At 51.1% G+C, this 27,268-nt stretch overlaps 1 protein-coding gene across 1 annotated transcript in view; it reads right to left on the bottom strand.

The window, feature by feature from the left end:
• Nucleotides 1-1,870: 1,870 nt before the first annotated feature.
• The window catches only part of CD247 (CD247 molecule), a 78,062-nt gene continuing 52,664 nt past the window's right edge, over nucleotides 1,871-27,268 (bottom strand). The window contains exons 2-8 of the mRNA XM_079920582.1: nucleotides 9,288-9,391; nucleotides 8,064-8,120; nucleotides 7,406-7,486; nucleotides 6,768-6,806; nucleotides 5,900-5,956; nucleotides 4,336-4,377; nucleotides 1,871-3,080 (exon numbers count right to left, since the gene is read on the bottom strand). Of these exons, the coding sequence (XP_079776708.1) occupies nucleotides 3,015-3,080; nucleotides 4,336-4,377; nucleotides 5,900-5,956; nucleotides 6,768-6,806; nucleotides 7,406-7,486; nucleotides 8,064-8,120; nucleotides 9,288-9,391 (446 nt within the window). The 3' untranslated portion in view covers nucleotides 1,871-3,014. The remainder of the gene's footprint in view (nucleotides 3,081-4,335; nucleotides 4,378-5,899; nucleotides 5,957-6,767; nucleotides 6,807-7,405; nucleotides 7,487-8,063; nucleotides 8,121-9,287; nucleotides 9,392-27,268) is intronic.

Genomic DNA, 27,268 nt, shown 5'->3' with positions numbered 1-27,268 from the left:
GGGCTCACAAGCACGAGGACTTCAGAAGGCAAAACCCATTTGTCACGGGCTAAGGCATGAGGATAAAAGCACTGATTCCATTCTGTTACCCTGTAGTCCTTTGTAAAAAGGTTGTTGTTGTGTTCTAACCCACTCCAGTGGTGTCTTCCAAGAGGAACTACCCGTGAGAGGGTATGAATTCTCCAACTGCAGCCTTTTCTCTCTGCGAAGACCAGGGCCATCCTCAGCTTGATTTGGGGCTTCGTCGTGCCAGCACGTCCACTGAGTCCTCTCCCGGCGGCCTTCTCTGTGTAGTTGCCTTGCACGGAGTCCAGTAAGTCCTCTGCCCCACCCACCCACCCTGGGCCAGCTCCCACACCCATAGCTTACAGCCAGCTTTCCTCCTACCTCTTGAGTCAAAATCTTGATCGAATTGGGTCAAACTCTCATCTTCAGGCCAGCCGTGTGGGTCACACAGCCCGTGTGAAACTCAGCTGACCTTAAAACTAGGTATGAGGTTGAGGCTTAACGTTGACTAATAGAGGAGGCCAACTTCATGTGTTATAAGATGCCCAGTGAATAGCAGATAAAGCGGCAGCAGCCACAATGAGGCTCTCACTTGTCATTGTGAACTTCAGTCAGCGGAAGGGCAGCTAAAACAACATGGTGTAATTTTCCCATTCCTTTGCCCCATGACCAGGTTACAGAATTAGGGCTGATAGTTTTCAGCCCTTCTCTCCCTCCTCAGAGCCCTGTTCCATGAAACCTTCCACAGCTCCCCCCATGCCTTGCCGAGCTCTGTCCGCACCCCTTCATTGGCAGCCACTCACCCCGCCCTCACTCCGCTTCCACCTGCCTGTCCCATGTGTGTCACGACAGTGCACTGTGATGCCGAGTTCTTTACCCGGTGTGGATGAAATACAATGACAAAATTTTAAGTCCCTAACTAACTCTGATGATACTTCTCTAGCTTCCCCGGTACCTTGCCAAGCGCTGGGCACAGAATAGGAAGGTGCTAGGTCAATACTTGGTGAATGGAATTGAATTCCCCTCTGGGGCCAGGGTATGAATCGAATGCCTTCTCTCCTGGCAGAGATGCACATCACTCCTGTTGGAATCCCAAATGCTCAGGGGCTTTTAATAGCCATGGCCTTCGATTTCAAAGTCTTTTCTGATTTCAAAGTCTTTACCCAATATTAATTGGTGGCTTGATGAGTTAGGGCCTTATAAACAGCCACTGCAGTTAGAGGAAATACTGCTGGGGACAGGGTCACTTTTTGTGGGAGAACTTGACCTAAAAGACCTCTGTTGTCCCCTCTCCTTCCCCAAACCCTACAGACTGAGGTTTCTGTTTTTGTTTTTGTTTTCTTGGCCACGTGCCGTGTCTTGCAGCTTGCGGGGGGGGGGGGGGGGTCTTACTTCACCGACCAGGCATCGAACCCAGGCCCCCTGCAGGGAAAGCACAGAGCCCTAACCACTAGACCGCCAGGGAATTCCCCAGACTGAGGTTTTTTGTGCTGTGGCATCAGCAGCTATTCATAACCCCCAGACACCCTCTGACAACGATGCTCCCTCTTCCTGATGCACTAATGCTCAGCTGGCCTCTCTCCTGCTCTTTCCGGCACGCCACAAGCTAGCTCAGTGCTGTGAGCCCTGCACCCAGGGAGCTCCCCATCACCTTCTCCTGGTTCCTGCGTAAGGACTCCTGGCGTAGCCGGACACCATGTTGCCCCAAGCACAGCCCGTTTGGGCCACTGTATGCACCTGGCTCTCCTGCATTTTCCAAGGAGCCATCCTGTTCTCTCCCAGCAGCAGGCTGATCGCCTGATGACTAAATGACCATTACAGGCTTGACTGCCGAAATAAAGCTTACGGTAAAGCAGCATTTTCACTGAAGCGTTTATTATGCAAAAAAGTAAGGTTCTAGCAAACCAGTATAAATTAATTAAGACCGAGCAGAGCAAAGAGGGTTTTCCATCCATAGCCGCCTGCCCTTTTATCACACAGCCCTGTTCCAGGTAAGTCAGCTGGGGCTTGTCCCACCCTGCCATTGTCCTTTGGGATCTTTCTAGGTCTGAGTGGAGCGGAGTCTTCTTTTGAGGCCTTTCCCAATACGGCTGTCTTTTCACTCAGTGTGAGGTGCCCAAGTGCCTGCAGAGAATGTGGTCTCGCTGCCCCTCACCTTGTTCACAGTCAGCCATGACACTGCTGCATTCTTGCACACCGGACTCTTCACAGCTCGCTTCCCTGTGAGAGTGTGGGCTCTGGGAGGGCAAGGCTGGGCTTCTTCATTTTTTGGTCCCCACAGGCCCTGGCACTCAAGTTCTATCACGGGGAACGTATGCTTGATTGCAGGAGGGCCCCCTCCTGCGCCCCCAGGCCTCTGGCTCCCCTGCTCCCGTCCCTGATCCACCACTGCTTCCCTTCTTCAGCCACCACCAGCTGCTACCTACCCCCCCCTTCCCCTGTGCCCTCACCCTTCACAGGGAGGCACCACAGCCTCCCTGGCCCATCACCAGTTACCGTGGAATGATGGGCTACGCTGACAACAGAAGCGAAGTTTACAGCAGGAGCGAAGCCACTCAAATACTGACAGAACGATGCAGACCATCAGGACACGCGCTAACATCTGTGGTTTCTCGGGCGACATTACAGAACACAGCCTGAACTCCTCAGCTGTGTTGGAGGAGGAGGGTGCCCGTCCCCCAGGTAAGAGCCCAGAGCCACTGGGGACGGGGCCTGCCCACAGCCTCCAGGAAGCAGAAAACCCCGGAACATGCTGCACTCCCAGCAGGCTCCTCTAGGACAGGGCCTGGGGGACGCGCTCCCTGCCGGCGTCCAGGGAAGAAATTCTGTGTGACAGTTTGCAATTGGGTATGACCACATGTTACAACTTGAAGCATCCCGATCGTAAAGAAGAATACTTGGGTGGTGGAGAAATATGAGTGAACTGGTTTGTAAATACTTTATCCTGTGTCTTTAACAATCTGGGCATCTGCAGGTCTGGCCTGTGAGTGGTGAAATTCCAGGTGCTGTTAGCGAGGGGGCAGGTCCTGCATGCGGAGGGCAGCATAGGTGTCCTTGGTGGCCGTGCTGAGTCCCTGGGGAAAGCAAATTGGAACAGAAGAGGGGGTCAGGAGCTCTGCGTGGGCATGAGCCTGCCTGGAGGCCAACAGGTGTCTGCTGCAGCCTGGCCTGTGATCTCCCACCCAGCTCAGAGGCCCAGGAACTGTCCCCTCATGCACAGGTGGGGCCTTGGCCCATGCACCTGCAGCAGAGGTGGTCCTGTGTCCCACTGGGAATGGCCTTGGTGCAATTCCTTCCCAGCTAAATTCTCACCTTCTCCCGGCTTCCCAAGTACTGTGCCCTACGAAGTTGCGTGTCAGACCACAGAGCAAGGAGGGTCGCCCAGCTGGGACACTGAGCCGGGAATCAGCGGGGAGACCTCAGACCTGCTCCAGACAGCGTACCGTCCCTGATACCCGGGCCTCCGGGAAGCCGGGGCTTGTCACGGGGGAGAGAGTGGCTCCTTGGCCCCCGCCCCCCCGAGCCTCCTTCCCAGGCCATGCTACTACAGTCATGTTCTTTGTCAGGGAACAGGCAGGCTGCTCCCAATCTCACTGGAACGTCTCCCCCTCTGGTCCAGGAGACAGATCAACAGCAGTGACACGCAGTAAAATTTGGGGGCCCTTTTGCCATCACTCTGAACTCAGGGAAGCCAGGTGGCCTGAAACTTTGGAGTCAATCAAGCAAGCTGTGAACAGCCCCAGTGAGGCACAAAGAACCAAGTAAGAACCCACTGGGGATTATATTTTAGAGAAGTAGGTTGGCTGTGCTTAGTTTGCATAATTATTCACCCTGATTTGCAAAAACTAGGCACCTGACTACATTTTCTATTTAAAGTTATTTTTCTTAACTTGTCTACTTCAATCTTCTCACCCATCTTCCCATCCTATTAGGTGTGAGGATACGAGGTGGAGCAAGGCTTCTGCAAGGGCCCAGAGCAGCGGCGCAAGAGGCAGGAAGTGGCTTGTGTGGTGTCCTTTGCCTGCATCTGCCCTTTGCTCAAGACCACACAGCCTCTGGGCAGCTGCCGCTTGTCTGCTGTGCCCAGTTCCCCCAGGGGCTCCCATGGCCTCCTGACTAGAACCAAGTCATTTGCCTGAATGGTTGAATTCCAGCCCCGCCCCAGGGGCTGACCAGCAGAAGAGTCACCACAGGCCTGAATGGGTGCCCTGGGCTCACCCAGTCCAGCTGCTGACAAGAGCTGGCACTGCCAACAAGCAAAACAAGGGAGCGTGACCTTGGCTCTGGTTAGACAGTGCCACCCCGGGAAGAAGGACCAGCAGCACTCACCTGGTAAAGGCCATCATGTCCCTTGCCTCGTCGCCGCTGGTTCTGTGGAGTGAGACAAGAATAGGCTACAAGGTCAGAGAGCCAGCAGCAGCCTTCCTGCTCAAGAGTCCTCCTCAGAGGACCCCCAGAGAGTCACAGGTGACTGTCTCCCAGTCAGCACCCCTGCCCCGGGAGAGAAGGGTCCTCAGGTCACTGGTCAGACCTCGGCCTCCGCAGAGTAAGCTGAGGCCTGGCTTTGATGGGGCCCAGGTTTGCTGTGCCTGACTCAGATCCTCAGAGGCATCAGATTCCTGGATCTGGGCCACACTGGAGCTGGCCACGCTGCCGCTGCTTGGAATAAACAGGCCTCCCTGCAGCTCTCAAAATTCTTGGCTAACTAGGAAAAACAGTATGGAGTTTCCTCAAAAAACTAAAAACAGGGTTACCATATGATCCTGCAATCCCACTCCTGGGCATATATCTGGAGAAAACTATAATTCAAAAAGATACATGGACCCCAATGTTCACTGCAGCACTATTTACAATAGCCAAGACATGGAAGCAAGCCAGACAAAGAAAGACAAATACTATATGATATTACTTATGTATAGAATCTAAAAAAATTATACAAATGAACTCATTTACAAAACAGAAACAGACACAGACGTGGAGAACAACAGGCTTGTGGCTGCCGAGGGGGAGGGGGTGGGGGAGGAAAGGACTGGGAGTCTGGGATTAGCAGACGTAAACCAGTATGCACAGGATGGGTAAACAACAAGGTCCTACTGTATAGCACAGGGAACTGTATTCAGTCTCCTGTGATAAACCATACTGGAAAAGAAGATGAAAAAGAGTATAGAGACATATGTATAAATGAATCACTTTGCTATAAAGTAAAAAATTAACACATTGTACATCAACTATACTTCAATAAAACAAATCTTTAAGAAAATTCTTGGCTAGTCATCAATGCTCACTGGGAACGGCAACGAGGTCGTGGGTACAAGCTCGGGCTGTAGAGTCCGTACAAATTCTGGCTCCCTCGTCACCAGCTACGTGACCTTGGGTAAGTTGTTGGACCTCCTGTGCCTGGCGGGTACACATTTCCCATTGGGTTACTGTGAGAATTAAATGAGACTATCTACCTGGTAAAGCACTGGCCAGGCCAGCTTTGTGGGCACGCCACCTATGCAGTCACACGGAGATCAAACCTAGACGGGTTCAAAGCTCTGCTCTCACTTATGGAAATTCTTAATCATTTATGAACAAGGGGCCCCACCATCCTAAGTGCTGAACATACATTGGCACACATTACTCACCTGATAATTATTATGAACGTTGACAGACTTGGCCTGTTTTTGCAAAGCATGGACCATCTTAGTATTTAACTTGGTTTTTAATCCTAAAAGGGTATCAGCACTTTCTGAGTACCTAATATACTATCAAATGGATGACAGCTGGACTAACCTTTGCCTCTGGCAGCCACCACGTGGGCTTTTGCAGGTGATAGGAGGAAGGGATGGGACTCTTTGGAGCAGCCCCCATACCACCCAATCCTTGGGAATGAAGAAAGAGTATCACTCACCTCGCCCTTCATCCCGATCTCACTGTAGGCCTCCGCCAGCTTGTCTTTTCGCAGCTCCTGAAGAAGAGGGCGTGAGACACCGGTGTTACCAACTGATGTAGCAAACTGTGGGCTCCCCTACAAAAGGAAACCTCTGGATTCCCCAGTTGGTGGGGGGGTTCCACATTCAAGGCTCCAGAGACTCAAACATTTCTGCCAATAACCAGCTCCAACCCCCTCTCCTCCTCCTCAGCCCTCTGGAATCTTCTCTGAGCTGCCAGCCCCTTGCACTGAGCTCAGCAGCTCAGGAGAGGTTCAAAAGGATAAGATGTGGAGTCCTAGCCAAAGGACACGCACGTTGGACAATGCAACGGCTCACCCCAGAGCCCCCAGAAGCATCTATTTGAGCAAGCTGTCTCTTCACACAGCCAACACCGTGGCTGTGCGTGGGCCAACTGCAGGAGGGAGGGAGAGTAGCTCTCTTTGCAGTGGCTGACCCTCTGCGATGGTCCCCTGTGTGGCAGACCCAGATCAACACCCAGGATGGTGAAGTTTTCAACAAGAGGCCACACTCAGGACACTCCTCCGGCCCCTAGGAACAGCAGCCCCTCAGAGGGGCTTGCCCAGCTTGACCTCGCTGTCCCCCCAGGTCCCACCAGGCTGATCCGGGAACTCCCGCAGCAGGCTTAGGGGCCCAAGGAAGGCAAGCCAAGGGCTTCCTACGAGCAGCCACTGCAGGCAGCAAGCAGGTGAGGCACTACTTGGCCAGGGAAGTGAAGGTCAAGTCAGGCAAAGACCACGGAGAAGGGAGCAAAGCCTTCATCCAGAGCCCTCCTCCAGCCCTACCCTCCAACTTTCCAATGCAAACTGTGCCACGTCCTCTACTCACATTGTACACGACTTCATGGGGATTCTTATTCTTCTTCCTCTGCCGGGAGAGACGAGGGGAAGAAGTTAGAGATGGAGAAACAGGGATCCAGGCCAGGAGAGTTTCAGCGCCCTCCCCAGGCCCCTTCCCCACACTCTCTGTGGGCTCTGCCATCCGCCTGAGCCCTCCCCGTGCTCCCGCAGCTGTGCTCCGCCACTCACAGGCCCTCACGGCGATACCACGCCTCGGATTCCCTCGTGCACATGGACACGCGCTCTCACACCCAGGCTGAGCTCTGCTCTTAAGAAGACCCCACTCGGGCCTCCTCCAGCCGCTCCCCTCCCCACAGGGTGTGGAGTCTACAGCCGAAAAGCACAGAGTTGCTGGGAGCCCGGCATAAGGGCCTGCTTGCCGCATTAATGTGTGTGAGGCCCCTTGCGATGCAGGAGGGAGCCAAGGGCGAAGGCGGAGAGGGGCAGCGGCAAACGGGGCCCCATCTGTCTGCATGGCCAGGCCTCTCGCACGTCAGGGTCCAGCGTAGTGGCAGCGTGCGCTGGCATTGAGAAGCCCTCTCCTCACTGCCCAGCTGAGCCCTCACACACTCTCTCTCTCTCTCTCTCTCTCTCTCACACACACACACAGAAACAGCAAGGTCCTACCGGTTTCCCCCCCATCTCAGGGTCCAGGCCCCCTCTCCTATCCAAGACGTCATACTCCTCTCTTCGTCCTAGATTAAGGTCCTGAAACAGAGAGAAAAGCGTCAGAGACCGGAAACAGAAGCTCAGGAGGATGGGGCCAGTAGGACTGGGAGTTCCTGCTGGGTGGTGGCTCACAAAGGAGCACGGACTGGGAGATCCCTCGGCTACCGTCATCTCGGAGAACATCTCAAAGAGCTTATTACCGTGGCGGCGGGGGTGGATCATGGATTCAAAGTCCCATTGCACGGAGAGCGTGAAGTCGCTTCTCCACCAAAGGGAAGATTCTACACTTTCCTCCTCCACTCCACCCCTCCAGCCTGCGAAACCGCTGCCAGGCGGGGGCTCGCTAGGGGCAGGCACTACACTACGCAGGCGCTTGCCGTGCATCACACCGCTAGCGCGCCGCATCCTCAGAGAACCCCCCCTCCCCCCGAGGCAGGCACCGTGACTATCCCCGTTTTCGGGGTTAGGAAACTGAGCCCCAGGGAGATTAAAACAACTTGCAAGGCTGACAGCCGCGGACGAGACCTACAACCGAGCCCCGGCCGCTGTTTTCCCCACGTCCCAGCAGAGGACTGCACTTTCTCTAGACCGGGCTCTACGGGAGAGGCGGACTTACACTATAGACCTGGTTCTGGCCCTGCTGGTAGGCGGGGACGTCGGCACTCCTGCTGAACTGGATGAAGAGGAGAGAAAGCGTGTTACTCTCTGCGCAGGCAGCCTCGCTCCGCTCCTCGACGGCCAACGGCGCGCGCCCTGCCTGCGGGGGGGCTGGGTCCTTGCGGGAGCCGGTGGCGCGGCAGCTCCTTTTCTGAGCTCAACTGTCCTTACACCTCCGGCAGGCCAAGCGTAGCCACCGCACGGGCCCGCGGCACTAGCCGCAGCTTCCGGTCCTTGGCCCTCGCCCTCGCGCGTGCGCAGAAGCGCCGGGCTCGCGAGCCGCGCCCCCTGGGTTCCGGGAGGTTCTCCAGGCCCCTTCCTCTCAGGGGCTCGGAGGACACCTCGACGAGGATGGTGGCTGTGCAAGGTCCCACCTTCTAACTTGACCTCTGCAGCAGGGTGCTTTCCGTGTGGCACTGTGTGTCCTGAGGACCTGCCCCGGGTGCATGGCCTCGAGCTGTTTTCAGTTCATGCCCCTCAGCTGAAACTGCGCGGTTTTGCAGATTCAGAGCATTGGGAACCACCTGAGAGATCATTTAGGGCAGCGTTGCTCAAACTTAAGAAAATCCATAAGACACTATTTCTTATAATAAAATCTTTTGCAAAGTCCAAAATCCAAAAGAGAAATGGGTTGAGGCACGGAAGTCATAACGACTGAGGCCTCCGTTCAGGAAGTCCTTCCACCCTCTGCCCATGCCACGGCCACCCCCAGTCCCAGCCCCTCCAAGAAATTCAGGGTCTGAAGGGCACTAGGTGAAAACCCAGGCTCTGGGCCAACCCTCCCTCGTACTGATAAGCAAACAGGTTTGAAGAGAAAAGGCTGGCCGAGCATGGGTCAGAAGTTGGACAGCAGAATCTGGAAAGAGATTCCCCACCTCCCTGCTCTTCACTGCCTGAAGCATAACCCCCTTTTCTGCCAGCAGAAACCCTGCCCTGGGACGCTTTGATGTTCACACATCTCTATGTCTCCTCACTAAGGGGCCAGCACTAGACTCACCATCCCACTCTGTCCCACTCAGCCAGACATCCCCCCCTGCAGTGGGCACACTTGGCTGGTCCCTTTGCCCATGTACACCAAGACTCAGGTACCACCCACGCTTGAGACTTTCCAGCACCAAGGCCCTCTGAACATCCACCGAGCTGGGGAGCCCATGCCCTCCCCCCAGAACCCAGTGGTACCCACCTTGGCTCTCAGGAACAGGGCAGTGACAATGACACCGTAGATGAAGAGGATCCCATCCAACAGGTAGCATAGTTTAGGATCGAGAAGCCCGAAGCTCTGTGCCGCTGTGTCGAGAGATGAGATTGGTCAGTCAGGCTCAGGTGATGGAACATGCCCTCACAACCCCCAGGGGTGGGGGGGTGGGGGGGGCAGGGGTCTCCTGAAGGGTCAAGGAAACCACGACAGGGTGCTGGGCCCACTCTCCATACCCCACCTGCACAACCTCTCTCCCCACCTTGGACCAGCCCCTGGGAAAACCTAACCTGCCTCAACAGTGGACATGGCACCCGGTAGGGCCATAAAGCCTGGAAGGCAGGAAGGTGAATGGAAGGTGAAATTGTCCACTGTGCACAGGGCGGCTGCCTCACGGCACGGGAGCCCAGCTGGGTGTGAGCCCCATCTGAACCATGCATTCTGGAAGCCACCCCCAAATTACCAAGGGGCCCCTAATCCCTACTGCCATAACAACCTTGGTCAAACTGTCCTATGCAAACTGGAGTACAATGGAGTTGGGGAAAGAGGTACGGTAAATATTCTGGTTAAATAAAAGTTAGCATTTCTACTTGAAAGCTCACTGCACTATGAGTGAGGAGACACTGTTCTTCCTACCAGGTATGTGTGCAGCAACTCAGGTGTAAAACGGCGCGTAGTAGGCGTCTCACTCCGCCCCTGCCTGGTATCAGAGAAGCAGCGGTCCCGCGGCCACAGTCTCTCCCGGGCCCGGGGCGCCCTCCCATGGCCGCCTGCAGGACTACGTCGGGGCTACGGGAATGGGATAACGTGCACTGGAACAAGGTCTCATCCTTACTAGTTTTGTGACTTGGGGCAGGTTATTTACCCTATTTCAGCTGCCTCTTCTGTTGACCAGGGTGAAAACTGTAACATTTCTTTAGTGTTTACTCGGTGCCGGACACCGCTTTGATGTAATAACTTGTCAGATCCTCCAAAACAGCCCCACACTTTCACACGGAGGCACAGAGAAGCTCAGTTTTCGCCAGGAGCACGCACACAGCAAATGAGAAGCAGCCCAGGACAGCCCAGACAGCATGTCTCCTCTCCTTTCCCCCACGTGCTTCTGCCACAAGCCCTGGGAGCAGGTGATGCAAGCCTGCTCCAGAGTCCCCACCTCCACCTCATGACTCCCTCTGTCCTCAAACCTTTTACTCCTTCCCTAACTCTGGGGCCCTCCTGGCGCCGGGCAGCTGATCTCTTTGTAAACTTTCCATAGCCCCTTCTCAGAAACCATCCACGAGCCAGTCTTCCTGAGCAAAGTCCAGCCCTGACTTAGCAGCCCAGGTCCAGGCCCCAGCACGCCTTCTCCCCACACTGCCCCTCCTGCTCTACCCACCTGCCTTTGCTGGGGCTGGTTCCTCTTCCCCGCCTACCATTGCTAGCACCACCCGCTCCACTCAGCTGCTGGAATGGGACTCAGGCTCCGCCATCACAGCCCCTAGTGAGAATTCAGTGTGCTGATGGATTGATGGATTATGAAATTCCCCTCCATCTAGGCTGGAGTAAGTGCTGGAGAACAATGGCTGCATCTTCATGCTTGCCTCTTCCTTCACCCCCAGCATCAGAGCACAGAGCACAGGGAAGACATTCATTAGATCTATGGAATTTTCAGGGAAGATGCCAGGCCCCCCACACGAGGTTGGCCTGCCTTCCGGCCCTGAGGCAGTGCCGGAAGCCCCTGTTGACCAAGGGTGGGTGTCCGAAGTCCTCGAGGAGACAAGCCAGCCCCCAGCAAAGGCCACCAAAGCTGGGGTGTTTTTCCTTTTAGGACTGGAGAGGAGGTGACAGCGGCAATTTATGGGGGTGGTTGAGATTCAGAAAAAGGGTTGGGAGACAATCGCTCAGTTGCCTGTCACATAAAATGAGAAGAGAAAAATTACCGGACAGTAAATTTATAACAAACCAGAAGAAATATTTCTTGGTGTTGTGCAGAGCCAGTGCAGTGGGGGAGGGGATTGGGCGCCTCCCCAGAGATAAGTAATAGAAAAAGGTTTTCTTTCTTTCTTCCTTTTCAAAGAGCAGCATGATTTTATGACCAAAGACGGGTGTGCTGTGTGTGGTTTGGTGGAGGAAAGGGTATTAATAGCCACACGCTTCCCAGGGTAGGAAGCTTCCCTCTGCCTAGTCCAGCTGTGCCCATGCAGGGAGGAACGGGACTGAGGAAGGCAGTGGTCATCCAGAAAGCTCCCTGAGGGGACCCAGGACCTAATTCAATCACGTGACTAATTAAATATTTATTGGCCTTTTGCTTGATGTCAGGGGATATTGAAATAGAAAGAGCCCTGGATTGGGTATCAGATGTGTTCTAGTCCTTCCCCTGCCACTAAGTAGCTGTGTGGTCTTGGGCAAGTCCCCTTACCTCTCTGGGCCTCAGTTTCACCATGTGTAAAATGGTGGATAATCATGTCTATCTTGAGGGTGTGGTGAGAATCAAATGAGAGAATGTATCGGTAGGTGTTTTGTAAATTTCCTCCATAAGGCTAATGATGTCTAGCATTTGGGTAGAGGGTCTTCTGAGTCCCTGCTCTCATGGAGCTTATGGCTTTTAGCTCATGAGGCCACACCCAGGGTGGAGGGGCTTCCCTTGAACAGCAGGCAGCTTTCCAAAATGACAACTCAAAGGCAGGAGCCACGGACACTCCCGGTTCCAGCTTCTTCCCAGCCCCCCACCATCTCCAAAGCAGAGACCTGTTCGCCTCCTTCCGTGAGCCATTTGTCACGCTGTTTCTATCCCCACCACATTCGGTCCCAAAAAGAGGTATTTAATGGGGTTATATGGTGGCTGTTTTCCTAGACAAGTGGAGAAGCTGTTTTACTTCACGCTTCCCATCCCCTGTCCCAAGTCCACAGCACCCCAGAGAACCCCAGCATTTGAACAAGTACCCAGCTACTGATTGAGCGTTCTCGCTCTCAATCCTGGCTGCATATTAGAATTAGCCCACTCCCTTTTGCCCCCAGGTTCTCATTTAATTGGTCTGGGGTAGGGCCTGGGCATGAGCATGGGCCAGTGCACAGCAGGGTTGAGATTCAGAGCTGCAGCGTCACTCGGGTGCAGCCTTCCACAGTGATACAGCCATACCCTGTAACAAGTATAAATTCCACGCCAAACAGAGACAAAGAACAAAATTAAAGACTCACATGCACTGTCATTTTTGTGTACTTCTGAACTGTGTATTATTGAACTTCTCTAAGTCTCAGTTTCCTCATCTGTAAAATGCGGATAGTAATATTACCTGTCTCATTAGGTGATGGTGAAGCTTAATTAAGATAATTATCACGGGGTGCAGGACCTGGCAGGTAATAAGTGCTCCATACATCAGCCATTGTTATCACCGTGATTTTTTTTTCCCAAATCACCACCAATACATTTATTTGAGGAAGAAAGGGTCAAAACCTAGCAGTAGCCTCCTAGCCCAGGCCTGGACATGATGGTGACCTTGTGAAAGGGGATCTCGCCCTATTGACAAAGCAGGAGACCCTATTTACAAAGCAGGACAGCAATGCTCCCAGCTGAGCTGCAGGGTGAGAGCTGGGGGTGGAACCTGACGCCATGGTCCTTTTCCCATCCAACCTGGGCCTCCACAAGCCACTCCGTGGGCCCCTGCAGGCAGACTCAGCAAAGCTGAGTAAGGGAATCCTTCCCCAATTCCCCAGCCCCAGTCCACATTACCCAGGTGCAACGGGTGACCCAATCCACGGGCCACAGCCCCAGGCTCCCTGGACCCCCGCGTCCGGACAGACACATGGCAAATATGGAAACTGAAGCCCAGCTGGGCTAGAACACATCTAGGTGCTGCAGGGTTGGAGTGGTCTTACAGGTGCTCCAGGATCAGGCCTCACGCCAGGTGGCCAGGCTGAGACAGGCGATTTAAAGGTGATTCCAGTTACTCCAGGGCAAAGCACGACCCTAATGTCACCTGGAGAAAAAGCAGGCTGGAGCTTCAGAAGAGCTTGGCCCTGCATACTCAGGTACTTCCCGCAGTGGATCTGAGATTAGAACACTGGGGACAAAAGGGGATCCAGCCTGCAGCTTGTGTTTGCTCATAGCCAGGAGACTGCCTGCTAGCATGCTCACTGCAATCCCCACCACACACTTGGGGCCGCTCCAGTTGGCCAGGGCCTGGCTGAACCGGGAACCTGGATTCCAGGTGTTTCCCAGCCCCCCTGTCATCACACTGTCACCCATCAAGTAGGCACTGGTGAAGTGGGCCGACAGCGTGATAAGCTGGAGCCTTCCTGCCAGGTAGCAGGTGTGAAAGGAAAATCAAAATTGCATCAGCATTGCCAAGAGAGCTCTCTAAAATGGAGCCAGGAGACCATTAAGAAAATGTGACTTATGCACGTCTCAGCCTGGATGGAATCTGACCTTTTGACCTGATGATGTCATCCAGAACACCTGCCAGAAACTCAAGACACTTTTTGGACCCTTACCCTAAAATAACACATGGCCGTCTATCTACTTATGGAACCCGCACTCTAGAACAACTTGAGATTCCTGAAGGACAAATAATTTCCAACTCATGTCAGAATCAATCACACTTCTCTCCAGGCAACTCTTAACGGCCTGGTGGCTGTTCGTCTTTCTAAGTCCCTGATGCTTTCTCTTCCTCTGAACACTCTTTCAGGGTTACCCGAATCTGTGTCTCCCAAATTTCAGTACTTAAGACCCCAAATAAACTCCTCCCTTATTTGCAGCCTCCTGCATTATTTTTTGGTTGACACAGGATGGCTGGGACACGCCCTGTGAGACTCCAGGGGAAACCGGAGTCAGATCACAGCGTATCTGTCCATACGTTCATTGCCATCAAAATCGTTATGAGTCTTATTAGTGACAGTGAGTCCAGCCACCTCTATACACCCTTTTGTCATCTTCATAAGAGCCCTGCGTTCAGAAAGTTTCATGGCACTGACCATTAACAGGAAGATTCTGGGGCCCCAGAAGGCAGCCTGGAGGAGACACCTGCCCTTACAGGGTCTGGTTTCTCTGGGTGAGATGTATTTGAATTGTGTTGTTTTTCTGTCTCTCAGGCAGACTGGAAGCTTCCGTGAACAGAGAGAACAGGACTTAATCAACCTGGCCCTGCTGTAGCCCGAAGCTGCAGACACACACTGGTACCCATCTCCCCCTCCAGCAAGTCCTTTTTAGGAGCAGAGCATCTGCTGAACTCCCTCACATCCAACGTATAAGGATACCTCCCATTTGAACCCCAATCTGTACTTTTAAAACGACTTCCTGTATCTGATCAAGTTTGATTCTCATGAGAGCCCAGAAGGTAGGCAGGGTGCTATTATTTCACAGGTTGATAAACTGAGACCAGAGGAACAAAGTACCTCCCCTGAGGACACCTGCAGATTAGCAGCAGAGCTGGATGGGATTATTGAGTCTCCCAATTCCAGGTACTCGTCTAACCCTTCTGCCTTAGGTGCACCTCACCTTTAGGTGTAGGACACAGAGTTTTCGCCTAGCTCTGAATTCACAGCCCTTACTGTTTGCTGGCTTTTGACACTGTCACAGCAGTTTGTGAACTTTTCACATCGTGTCTCCCTCCCCGACAAGCCCTGGAAAGCACAGATGATGCATTTTGGTTTCACTTGCTTATTTCCCCTTCTCACCTAACACATATGAGGCCACTTGAGAAGAGGAAAGAACATAAGCCTTAGAGCCAGAAAGGCTAAGATTTAAATTCTGAATCTGCTTCTTACTGGCTTTGTGGTTGGGGACAGCTCTCTTAACCACTCTGAGCTTCAATTCCTCCACCTGCAAAAGGGGTTTTAATAATAAGACTGACTTCACAGGATAGTTATGCAGATGAAATGAGTAACAGTGTGTGGAGAAAGCGCCCTGCCTGGTGGCACGTGCTGAGCCCAGGGGTCTCAGGTGAACTTCTTTGCCACGATAGAGGCTCTGAAAGTACAAGCAGCAGCAGGAGTGGACCAGGACTTCCCACCCCGTCATGTCCCATCAGGCCAAGGTTGGGGACGGAACCTGGTCAGCTTCCCCAGCTCAAGATGGAACGACCCACCTTTCAGGGTATATGATAAAACCAGACAATGCATATGTATAAAGTACTTGGTATAAAACAGGAGCTCAATAGTGTGTGGCTATCCCGAGAACTCCTGGCTTCACCAGATGATAACGAGGTAACTTACATTTGCACTGTGTCCAGTTTAGAGAACTCTGTCCTTGTGTTACTGGGTTTAATCCCCAGAACAACTCTGTATGATATGGGCAGAATGACTGCCAGTTCTATTCAGAGGAGGAAATTCAGTCTCAGAAAGATCACTCAGCTAGAAAGTTCCCAAATTCCGTCTGATGCAAAGTCTCTCCACTTTATCCCGGTGCGTCTGGGGTTTCTCTCATTCAGAGAGCTTCCTACCTTTAGTAGGAGTTTCTTCTCTAATACCTCCAGCCTCTGCTTGAATAGCTCAGGTGACCAGGAGCTCACCACCCATCAATTACTGGTGAAGAGCTCAAATTTTCGGAGCTTTTAAAAAACAACTTTGGTCTTAGTTCTGCCTCCAGAAGCACAAAGAACACGGATTCTCCCACGTCTATAGGGCCTTTAAAATCCCACCCATGACCAGCTTGTCTCTGCCTTCATGCGAAGCACTTTAGCATCACAGCAAGAGTTAATCCTTTGAAGGTAGACAACTTGAGACCTGGCTCTGCTGCTTAACTAGCTGTGTGAACACGGGGTAATCATAGCTACCTCCCAGGGTCGGTGAGGTAAATGGGACGGGCTGGTAAGCTTTCACTACATAGGAGCTAATGGCATCAATACTAATAGCCTATGATTCAGGTAGGAGCAGCTTCCAAGACTCCTGATCTCCTTTTGCATCTCCAACCTTGAGCCCAGGGTCCTGCTGCTGCCCAGCCCCATCTCCAGACTCAGACACAATCGGTGATGACATTGCAGGCTAAGAATTTAGAAAACAGGAAGTCATGTGTTTTCAGGAAGGCAGTGGCAGAGCAAAGGGGGTACCTCTGCTGGGTGTGATGCTCAGCCTGTCGACCGCAGCCTCATAGGCACCCAGGGGAGGGCCTGGGGAGTTGCTCTCTTTCACTGAGCAACTAACTTTCACTGCAGCAGGAAAAATATAGGCTAGACACACAGGGTAATAGTTATAACCACTAGCTGAAGATTTATTTTGTGCCAGGAAGCATGTGTGAGTTTTCTGATTTGATCCTTACAGCAACTATGATTTTACAGCTGGGAAGTCTGAGACTTGGAGAGGTTTAATAACGTGCCTCAGGTCTAGAGCCAGGGTTGAACCCAGGCCTGTTTGAATCCATAATCCAGACACCATGTGGTCCAGAGTCCTAACCACCATTTGGTAATACCCTTGGACCACTTACTGGTCTTCAGGGATGGGGAGAAGGGATCCTCACCAGGCTGTGGAGACCTTCCTTCTCAAAGGATCCATGTTAGTAGTTGATGTCCTGAGTTTACAAATGACCTTCTTTCTTGGAGGAGACAAGGGGCTGAAAGGCCTAGGGGGTTAACAGGTACAGCTGACCTGCTGTCAAATGTGAGGTCAGGGGTCTTCCCTGTTGGCGCAGTGGTTGAGAGTCCGCCTGCCGATGCAGGGGACACGGGTTCGTGCCCCGGTCCGGGAGGATCCCACATGCCAGCGGAGCGGCTGGGCCCGTGAGCCATGGCCACTGAGCCTGCGCGTCCGGAGCCTGTGCTCCGCAACGGGAAAGGCCCCAACAGTGAGAGGCCCACGTACCACAAAAAAAAAAAAAAAATGTGAGGCCAGGACCCACACTGGTCAATGCCCAGAGAGGCTGACCCACTTGGAGACATCCTAATCACCTTGACCTGCAGAACAAGTCTATGTCATTTATCAGTACCATGTAATTTATTGCTAATCGCTTTAATTTGCCAGTCTCCTCAACTCCCTCCTCAGTGTTGCATTTCAAATATTCATGTTTCATTGTAAAGCTAATCATCTGGTCACAATCATCTACAAATTATTTCCCCATAGGCAAGGATTCTAAGGGAATGGGGCAAAAAGGGAGCTGTTTGATTTCATAGAGGTAACAGGGCTATGAGTAAATATCTCCCTTTCTTTATTTTTATTTCCGTTAAATTTGTTATGTTTGTGCAATAATTTAAAATTTTTTTTTGTGATCACTTTTTATTTTCAAGTAAATCTACTCATTATAAAAGTGCAGGAAAGTACAAAAAAATCAAAATCACCCGTAATACCACGTTCAAACACAGCTACTATTAACATGATGGCAGATTGCCTTCCAAAGTGTTTGTTATTTATAAATTGTAATCATCCTACATAAAAAAATTTTCCCTGAAAAAAACATTTTTTCAGTTAGTGTTATAATTTAAAATTATATTTCCATGTTATTTCACATATTCATATTTCATGTTACTTTATAGTTTTACTGAATATTCTTTTTAAAGGTTGCGTCATAATCCTTCCACTGTTTATTTAACCATTCCCCAATGGATGGCCATTTGTTTCCAATTTTTCACCATTGTAAAACATTCTGTGATGAACCGCTTCATTCCTAAAGCTTTTTATAGGTTTAGAATTTAGTCAGTAATACTTTGAAAAATGAAAGCTAAGACAACTGGTCCAAGAGAAAAATCAGCTAAAGATATAAAAGTAGGCAATTCTAAGAGGAGGAAAAATAAATTGCTTATAAGCATCTAAAAAGACACTCAATCTCACTACTGGTCAGATAAATAAAAGTACAAAATGACAAAGAGATGGATCCCGTTTTTCATAGCTGGTTAGAAGACCACAGCTGTGAGGGTTTGGGGAGGAAGGGCACTCCTGGCAGAGGGACAGCAGGTGCAAAGGTCCTGTGGTGACCCCAAGCCTGGTGTGTCTGAACAGAAAGGAAGTGGGTGTGGCCAGGGTGGCATGGAAGAGGGATAGTGCTAGAAGATGAGGTTAGAAGGTGATGGGGGGGCATTAGTTAGAACCTCTTTGGTCAGTGGATTTTACTCTTCATGAGATGAGGAGCAATTGCAGGGTTTTCTCTTTTTACAACAAATACACATTATTTTTGTAATTTCAAAAACATGAATAAAATTTAAAAGAAAAATATTGAAGCCAATTGGGTTCACAGTTGCCTTGGGCCCTTGGGTTGGCTGGAGATGCAAGACAGGTGAGCTGCAGGATGGGCCTAAGATCCAGGCTGCACTCCCAGGGGGCCAGCCTGCTCTGTGAGGTCCTCCGTGATTTGCCTTCATCCACCCGAATGTAGTTACTTTATCTTTTTCTGCCCTTGTCTCATAAACGAAGCTATGGTTTCCACGCAGAGAGTGGTTTATTTCTGCTGAAGGGATGGATGCAAGTCCATTCATTTTTGCTCGCTCATCGTTCATTACACTTATGACCACCAAGCCTTTGTTTCTGTTATGGCTGTACTGTGTCCCCTCAAAATTCGTATGCTGAAGCCCTAACCCCCAGTACCTCAGAAAGTGATTGTATTTGAAGATAGGGTCCTTAAAGAGGAACGTAAGTTAAAATGAGGTCTTAGGGTGGGCGCTAATCCATTATGACTGGTGTCCTTATAAGAAGAGGCGATTAGGACACAGGCACGCACAGAGGGAGGACCACGTGAAGATACAGAGAGAAGCCGAGGAGAGAGGCCCTTAGAAGAAACCAACCCTGCCGACACCTTAAGCTCAGACTTTCTAGCCTCCAGAACTGTGAGAAAATTAATGTCTGTTGTTTAAGCCACTAAGTCTGTGGTACTTTGTTACGGCAGCTCTAGCAGACTAATACAGTTTCCTTCTCTGAAAACAGCCACCATAATTCCTAACTTCTGAGTCATTGTAAGGAGGGGGCATATTGCATGTAATCAAGAACCTAGCACAGTGCCTGATACATAGTAAGTACTCAAAACACCGTGATAGGCCATCGTTATTAGCAGAAGGTGCAGGCACTGTGCTAGGCAGTGGGGAGCAAGTAGACACAGATCCAGCCTCACAGCTGAGTAGGGCAGTGAGCACGTAAGCGGATCTTCCCATTAGGAGAGATGCACGGGGCGCTGAGGAGACCCCAGGGAGACGACGCCCTCATCAATGCTCTGGGAGTAAAACAATGACAGGCAGTGATCTCCCTTGGTGAGCAGAATTCACGTTTCAGTTCTTTCCACTCATTCCACCTTCCCAGCAGCCCCTCAAGGCCCACGGACAAGTCTCTCATTTTAGTGGACAGCACTTGCTCTGTACCAGGCACAGTTATAAGCAAGATATACACACACTCACACACACACAGAAATATATACATATAGGTGTATATATACATATATGCATGTATGTATACATATACATGTATATCTATACCTATCGAGAGAGAGAGGGAGAAAGAAGGACTCATTCTTCCCTCTTGCTGCCAGCTTGGACCCGTGGCTTTCCCGGTTGACTCCAGGGATTGACACTATAACAATTGTGGTCATACCAAACATTTGCTCTACACTTTACAGTTACAGAACTCTTTTACGTTCTTGATTTCATTTGATCCTAACAAGAGTGAAGTGAAGTGAAGCCAGGCAGATCTTATGTGCTCCACTTTGCAGATAAAGAGTCTGAAGGTCAAGGAGGTGAAGTGACTCTCCTGAGGTCCCAAGGTGCCCGTGGAGCAGAGCCTGGAGGAGAGGCCATGTCTCACCAGGCCTTTGTTCTTTCACACAGCACACAGCACACAGCCCTGTCATTATGCTCTTGAACGTTAGCACCATTTAAATGAAATCCACTCTAGAGCAAAGCCCTCATGTAAAAGTTCCAAGCAGGATTTTGCCATTTCTCTGAGAATTTATTCTGCAGATAAGCCCTCACAGTATGCAGAGATATATGCACAAAGATATTTATTGCAACATTATCTGCAGGAGCAGAAAAAAGAAAAAAAAAAAAGAAGAAAAACAAGGTAAACATCCACCATCCAGAAACCAGATAAATAAATTTTGGTGTATTCATTTATAGTAGTTCAAAAAAACAAACACAACAGATAGTTCTGTGTGTGCTGCTGTGGAAAGATCTTCAGGATAATTAGGTGAAAGGCAAGCTCTGGAATGGTGTGTTTAATATTTGTGTATAAAAAACAGAGGTATATTATGTAGGCTGCATATGTATACCGATACGGACATAAAAACGTATCTGGATGGAGTTTCTGCTTGGGATGATGAAAAAGTTCTGGAAACATTCGTGATTATGATGAATCTCTCCATTTAGAACTCTAGTTTCTGTAAACATGGTTTGTGCTTTTCAGTGTACAAGTTTTTGCACATAATTTGTTAAGTATATTCCCTTTGTTTGAGGAGAAGCCACTAGCTGGGAGAAAATATTTTTGAATCACACACATAAAAGAGGATTGAATCCTGAATATATAAAACTCTAAACTACAGAAGGAAGTTGGGGAGGGAAATTGCTCTGTATCCTGTTTGTGATCATGGTTACATGAATCTACCCAAATTTTAAAATTCAAAGAACTACACACCAAAACTAGTGTATTATTAATTATTATTACTATTAAGTGTGTAATTTCTTTAAAAAATAAAAAGTCTATAAGACGGTAAAAAAAGAAAAGAAAGTTCTGGAAACAGATAGTGATGATGGCTGCACAGCATTGGGAATGTACTTCACGCCACTGAATCGTACACTTATAAAGGGTTGAATGGTAATTTTATATCATTTATAACTTACCACAGTAAAAAAGTATCTATATCTATCTATCTACCTATCTACATATCTGGATAGCTACATACACAAAATATATTTTCCATGGTTAACTCTGGAGAGGAATGAGTGGAGGAGGATGTCCGGAAAATTTTACTTATTTTCTACTTTGCAGCTTTTTGTGCTCTTTGAAATTCTATGAGAGTATATTACACTTATAATATTAAACGACCCAAACAAAAACAAATAACGTGAACCCTTAAGTCAAACCAGGTGTGTGCGGCACAGTTCTAAACAAGCAGAAAGTGGAGGGACAGGGACTCGTCCATCTAGCAAAGCACCTCGAACTTGGCTGTGTCTCAGTACGTTTCCAGTGATGACTTGCTGGCATTTGGAAGTATTTCAAATATACAGAAATTTTCACTCTAGTGGCATTTGGGGAAATTTTAATACATTTATGCATGAACATCAAAACCATTACTGCTAATGAATAGCACAATCGCTATTGTTGCTATTATTATCCAGTGCTGCAGAAAAGAGATGTTTTCACACGCAAGTCCCTCCTTGCCCCATCCCTGACATGAGCACCAGCCCAGCCAGGTGAAAGCACGTCTGACCCACGGCCTCGCTCCAGCCATACCACTGCTCCCTGGGAGTCGGGTGCCCAAGAAGCCAAGCAGGTTTCTGGGCATCAGGAGCTGAGCTGCCTGAACAACCCAAGGAAGACCATAGGACAGAAGGGAGGCAGAGGCGCCAGCCCTGCAGCCCTCATCTGCCCTCTGGAAACAATCCTGCTGGCCCCAGGCGACTGAGGGTACCCCCTCGGGGCTCCGGCCGCACCCACAGCAGAAACCTGTGTATCTATCTGTTTGACTGATGCCCCCTCCAGCTGAGGGCTCCCTGAATCCGGGGCCATGCCTCCTCCACCTTTGTAGACCCTGTGATGGGCTTCTCTTGCTATACTGTGGCAGGCTGGGGGTGAAGCCCAGGATGAGGCCCCGCTGAGCAGCTTCCCACTGCATCAAGCTTCAGCTTCTCCGAGCTTTGAGGAGGACATGCTATTTCGATTGGAAATCAGACACAAGTACTTTACGGGGTAAACAACTCGCCGGGATTTTAAAGAGGCAAGCTTGAGCTTTCTGAGGCCAAGCTCACTGTTCCACGTGAGGAGGTCCCCCTTGAAAGGGGACGGGAGAAGCAGGGGTTGGCTTCCGGGGCTTCTCTAGAGGTAGTCGTGCTCACACCCCTGGGCCCTGGCCACCCACGTCCGACAGAGGTGGGTCCTGCCTAGGCTGTCACATTCCACCCACCCAGTGCGCTCCGAGGCTGGCCTCTTCTGTCCAACCACAGCCAAAGCCCAGGTGTGCCGGACCGCAACCCAAGTCACCAACCGAATTCCCCAGAGGGAGAGGAACCCTGGGCGCAGGGCAGGGCTCTGGGACCCTTCCTCCCCACGCGGCCAGGGCGGGCTCCCGGCTCCCACCGCCTCGCAGTGCGGTTACGGGAGCAGCAGCTCCTCCCCTCGGCCCACAGCTGTCTCCTCGCTCGAGGTTTCCTGTCGAGCGGCGCCATCCAGGGCCTGGGTTATCGCCCGAGATCTCCCGTCTGAACTTGAACTGTTCACACACGCTCATGCGCCCGCCCCCGCTTGCGGTCCCTTCCCCAGCCCCACCGCCTCTGCGGGGACGTCGGCCTGGGGCTGGGAGCGCTCGGGGGTGGCTGGATCCGTGCCGGCTCGGGGGCTGGGGCCTGAGGGGCTACCTCCCAGACGCCAGGGAGAACTGTCCAGGGGTCCCCCCCGGAGAGGCAGGCCCTGGGGCCCGCATGGGGAGCGGGGAGGGACAGAGAGTGACCGGGAGAAGGCCTGGCTCTGTGTGTCCCGGCACACGCCCACACGTGTCCACCGCACGGCCCTGAGGACACGCCGCTGCCTTCCCATCCGAAGCCCCTTCTGGAGACATAAACCTCCCCCGTGGAGAGCCTCAGTCCCACCAGCGCTACTTCCCCTTCTCAGAGAGCCAGGAGGAGGCACAGGGGTCTCTCTGTTCTCACACAGGGGGACTCCAAATGTCAAAGCCGCCGCTCTCAGAATCCACGGCTGCTTTCGTTTTGGAGCCCTGAACACTCAGTGTCAGGGCCTTCCCGGTGCTCACGCCCAGCAGAAAGCGAGCCCTGGAGTTCATCTGCCCCTCTGATGGGGCAGCTCTCTGTGGAGCTCCTGGGCGCACGGGGACTGGCCGTGCCTGGGCTGTGTTCTCTCTCACCCACCCCAGGAGTGAGGGGCCACGGTGGGGAGGGGAGTGACCCAGAAGATAACCCCTGTCGGCTTCTCCTGGTTTCCTCTGGCTTGAACGACCCAGGTCGCGTAACAGGGTGTTATGAAAAATACGAACGCTGAGAATTTTGACTGCGAAGGACCGAAAAAGTCAGATGAGCTAGTTCCTGGGTGAAGAGGGGCTGCTTTACCCCTCTTGGCTGGCAGCAGAGCCAAAGCCCTCAGCAGTGCTTGCCAGGTTGGTCTGGGGCCGGTGTCAGCACCGCCCCAGAGCGGCTGAATTAGAGTCTCTAAAGGAGGGTCCAGGGATCTGCATTTTAACATGCTGCCCCATGTTCTCTTGTACGCTTCACTGCCGGCACCACTGCCTTCTGGGTTGGCTGGGTCTGGAAGATTCTATGAATGCATCCACCCCGACCTGAGCATTTGCAGACAGGCTGCTCCTTGAAGGAAGGCAGCCCCAAGGCTCCCTGTCGTAGACACAGAGCAACCCAACAGCGACCAGTGCCTCCACCCTCGGTCACTTTTGTCAGAGGAACTCAAGGGATTACAGCCCCGACATGGCAGGTCCGTCTTGTGTTCATTCCCCACATTTCATCGTGTTGATGTGTGATCTCACGTGGACATCATGCCGTCCCTAACATGGCTGCCTGGAGTTCTGCTTTGTTTAAAATATACTAACGAGGACAGTCCCATAATTTCTTTTTCTCCTTCTGGCTCCGGTTTTTTCACATCCAGTCATTTGCTGAGGACCAGCTTGCTGAGTGCTGGGGCCTGCCTCGGGAAGCCCTTGCTTCCACCTGTGTCTTGGGAGGCTCTGAACAGCTGCAGTGAGACACCAGCCTGGGTGGCGTCAGGAGCTGGGGTGGGCATCTCACACCGCATCAGCACTGTCTTAACATTGGCCTTTGCTCCTGGTACCAGAGCCACAGCTGCTCTGAGCAATTTAGGGACTCTGAGTGGTTTGCTCAGGACTGTGTGGAAATAGGATGGGGGGCCTGGGCACCCTGAAGCATGCTTTGCTTCCTATTGCAGCGTTAGTTGGCCAGAGAACAAGTCCAGTTTTCCAAACATACCAGAATGACCAGCGAAGGAGAAACAATGTTGCAGCCGAAACGGAGCTGGCATCTCACCCCTCTATTTCCCCACTGATTTATCCTGGATGGAGAAGGGGCAAAACCACCTACCAATCCTAGAAGATGAAAACCACTGTGAGGTGAAGCAGGGAGCCTGGGAGAGTGCAGGAGTGAGCGTAGGCTTGTATATAAACAGGCACTCGCGAGCTTTCCCAAATGCTTCCCACAGCTCTCCACCCGGATCCTGCCTTTTGCCTTCCCTCTAGCAATCCTTTCCAAGCCTTTCTCAGCCCTCCCCTTCCCCTAAGGTTTCCTTCTCCTAGAGCTCCAGCCTACACCAACTTCCATTGCTTTAATTATTTTTTAGCACCAAGTGCACTTTGTTACTCTCATTGTGTCTAAGGGGTTCTTTCCTACTCAACTAGATTGCACGATGCTCAAGGGCAAAGAAAGAGCCTGGCTTCTAGTTCTTTAGATTCTACCACTGTAGGAAGCCTAGTGGTAGACATCACTGGCACTCAGTCATTACATAATTGTTTGGATGATTAAGAGGCTGATTGATTGATTGATGGCCATTAATGTATAAAACGAATGAATTTTGCCCCCTACATTTCAAAGAACCTATGAGTTGGAAGAGGCCTGAAAGACCGTTTTTATGGGAGCCTGGGCTAATGCTATGACCCAAAGTATGCAACCTCAGGGAAGTTACTTCACCCCTGGTTTCTTCGCCTCCAGAATAAGGGTGTTTATATAACAATCTCTGTGGTTCCTGCTGGCTGTGATCCAGTGTTCAAGCTAGTCATCAGGAAGAAAACTACTTAAGATTTCTTAATGAGCAGACGTCACAAAGTGTCAGATTCCCAAAATGCCCTCCACCTTCCCTGGTGTCCCTGCGTGCATGGCCTTGGCATAAGCATAAGTGAGTAGGATGGGATGCTGCAGCCCCAGAGCCTCCGAGGGAGGAAGACTGCCAGGGCCTTTTCTCACGGGTGGGTTCCAGGCTGTGGACAGGCCCAGGCCCTGCCAGGCAGGACTGCCACCCAGGGCAGCATCCTACTGCCACCTGAGCAAACAACAGGCCGAGGTTCACCCAGAAAGGATAAGCCTTCTGGGAGGGCCAGCCAACGGCTTCCAGCAAGCCTGCCCAGCTCATCCTTCCACTAAATTCTTCAGCTTAACAAAACTTTTACTCATCTTTCAAGGCTCAGATCAAATGTTACCTCCTCTGGGAAAACTTCTGTGCTTCCTTTAGGCAGAACTAATCTCCCTGCCACGGGCACCTGTTTCTAATCTACAGGTGCCCGAAAAATCAGGAATCATGAGGTAAATTTATTGTCAAACAGAATATCAGTTACATTTTCAAAAATTACATTCAATATGTTCTCCTTCAACCTTCAGATACCTGTTCAGGTGAAATACTTCTAAATTAAAGAAATAGATCCAATTGTTAATCTTGTTTTTAAAAGGTACAAGAAATACAGTACTTCGTCAGGGTTTCCAAGCTTTTTGGACACTCTGTAGTGTATTTCTTGTGTTTTTTTCACATTGACAATTGCACTCATTGCTTTAAACTTAGAAGAATTCCCTGATAAGTTGTCTGGAGGTTGAAGTAGATCTTGTGGAGTGTACTGTTTCAAAATGTGGCTAACATTATGTTTTAAAATAAGTTTATGGTAATGTTTCAGACTTATCAGACTCTAGCTTTTGACACATTTTCACTAATTATTTGATGACAGGTCTGTCCCTGTTAAAAATTAAACTCCACAAGATCTGGAATATATTATATTCTTCTTTATATTTCTTTCTTTGCAATCCTTAGCGAGTGCCAGCACAAAGTAGGTGATCCTAAGTGTTCGACGAATGAATAAATGATAAATTCAGCTGGGATTCACCCCAATCCCTGCTCTGGAGCTGAGCCCAGAGTGAGCTCCCGCCCTCATTCCTGTGTTTTCAACTGTCTCTCTCTAATCCCCGAAAGCTTTGACAAGAAAAATAAGATAAAGACTAAGAGCTTTATGTCTCAGCTGTACAAAAGAAACGTGAGTGGGTATCAGAAAAATCCGCCCCTGTATGCAGCAAGGTACAGGAAGGGCCCAGCTTCTCACCTCGAGGGGCTGCCGACTAGTCTCGAGGAGCCCTCGGGCGACTTATTTCTGAGCTCCTGTGAGCTGGAGCTGAGTCAGAGCTGGGAGCACCAGGCGGAAGGGCCACGTGCATTCCCAAGCTTCCTATGCAGGTCCTACGTGAGATAGAGGGGGGCTGCTGCCCAGATTGAAGCACAGCCAGAGCTGGAAGGCTTTCCTGGAGGTGTGTTTGTCACTTTGGCAACCCTTGTGTGCTCTGCCCACGCCCCGCAAGCACTCGCCTGTGACGTACTTTGTTCTCATGGATCAAAGGCCCCACAAAGCCTGCCGCCCCTGCAGCTGCTGCACTGGGGACGCGCGCAAACGTGGGCTGCCACCTCTGATGGTGGCTCTCTCCCATGAGAGGGAGTTCACCCTGTGGCTTCCAAGTCAGCCTCTGCCCTCCCTCCTCTCCAGTGGAGGTACCGGTGTGGGTACGCGGGGCAGGATGGGGGGAACCTGGGATGTCACCTCCTCTCTTGCTCTCTCAATTACTCCATAGTTTGGGTCCTCAGGACGTCTCACCAGGACCGCCAGGAATCAATGAGATCTACTACCAGAGCCCGTGGGGCTCCTGCAGCACGCTATGGCCCTTCCTACTTGATTCTAAATCTAGATTTATAAGCATATAGACAGAGATGCAGATATCACTATAGAAAAGCAAACGGAAGAAAACAGAGCAAACTGTCAACTGTGGCTTCATCTCTGTTTTGTGAAATTATGGGTGATTTAGGGCTTCCCTGGTGGCGCAGTGGTTGAGAGTCCGCCTGCCGATGCAGGGGACATGGGTTCGTGCCCCGGTCCA

Source organism: Stenella coeruleoalba, assembly GCF_951394435.1.
Source record: "Stenella coeruleoalba genome assembly, chromosome: 1".
Taxonomy (NCBI): domain Eukaryota; kingdom Metazoa; phylum Chordata; class Mammalia; order Artiodactyla; family Delphinidae; genus Stenella; species Stenella coeruleoalba.
This window is presented reverse-complemented; position numbering and strand designations above follow the sequence as displayed.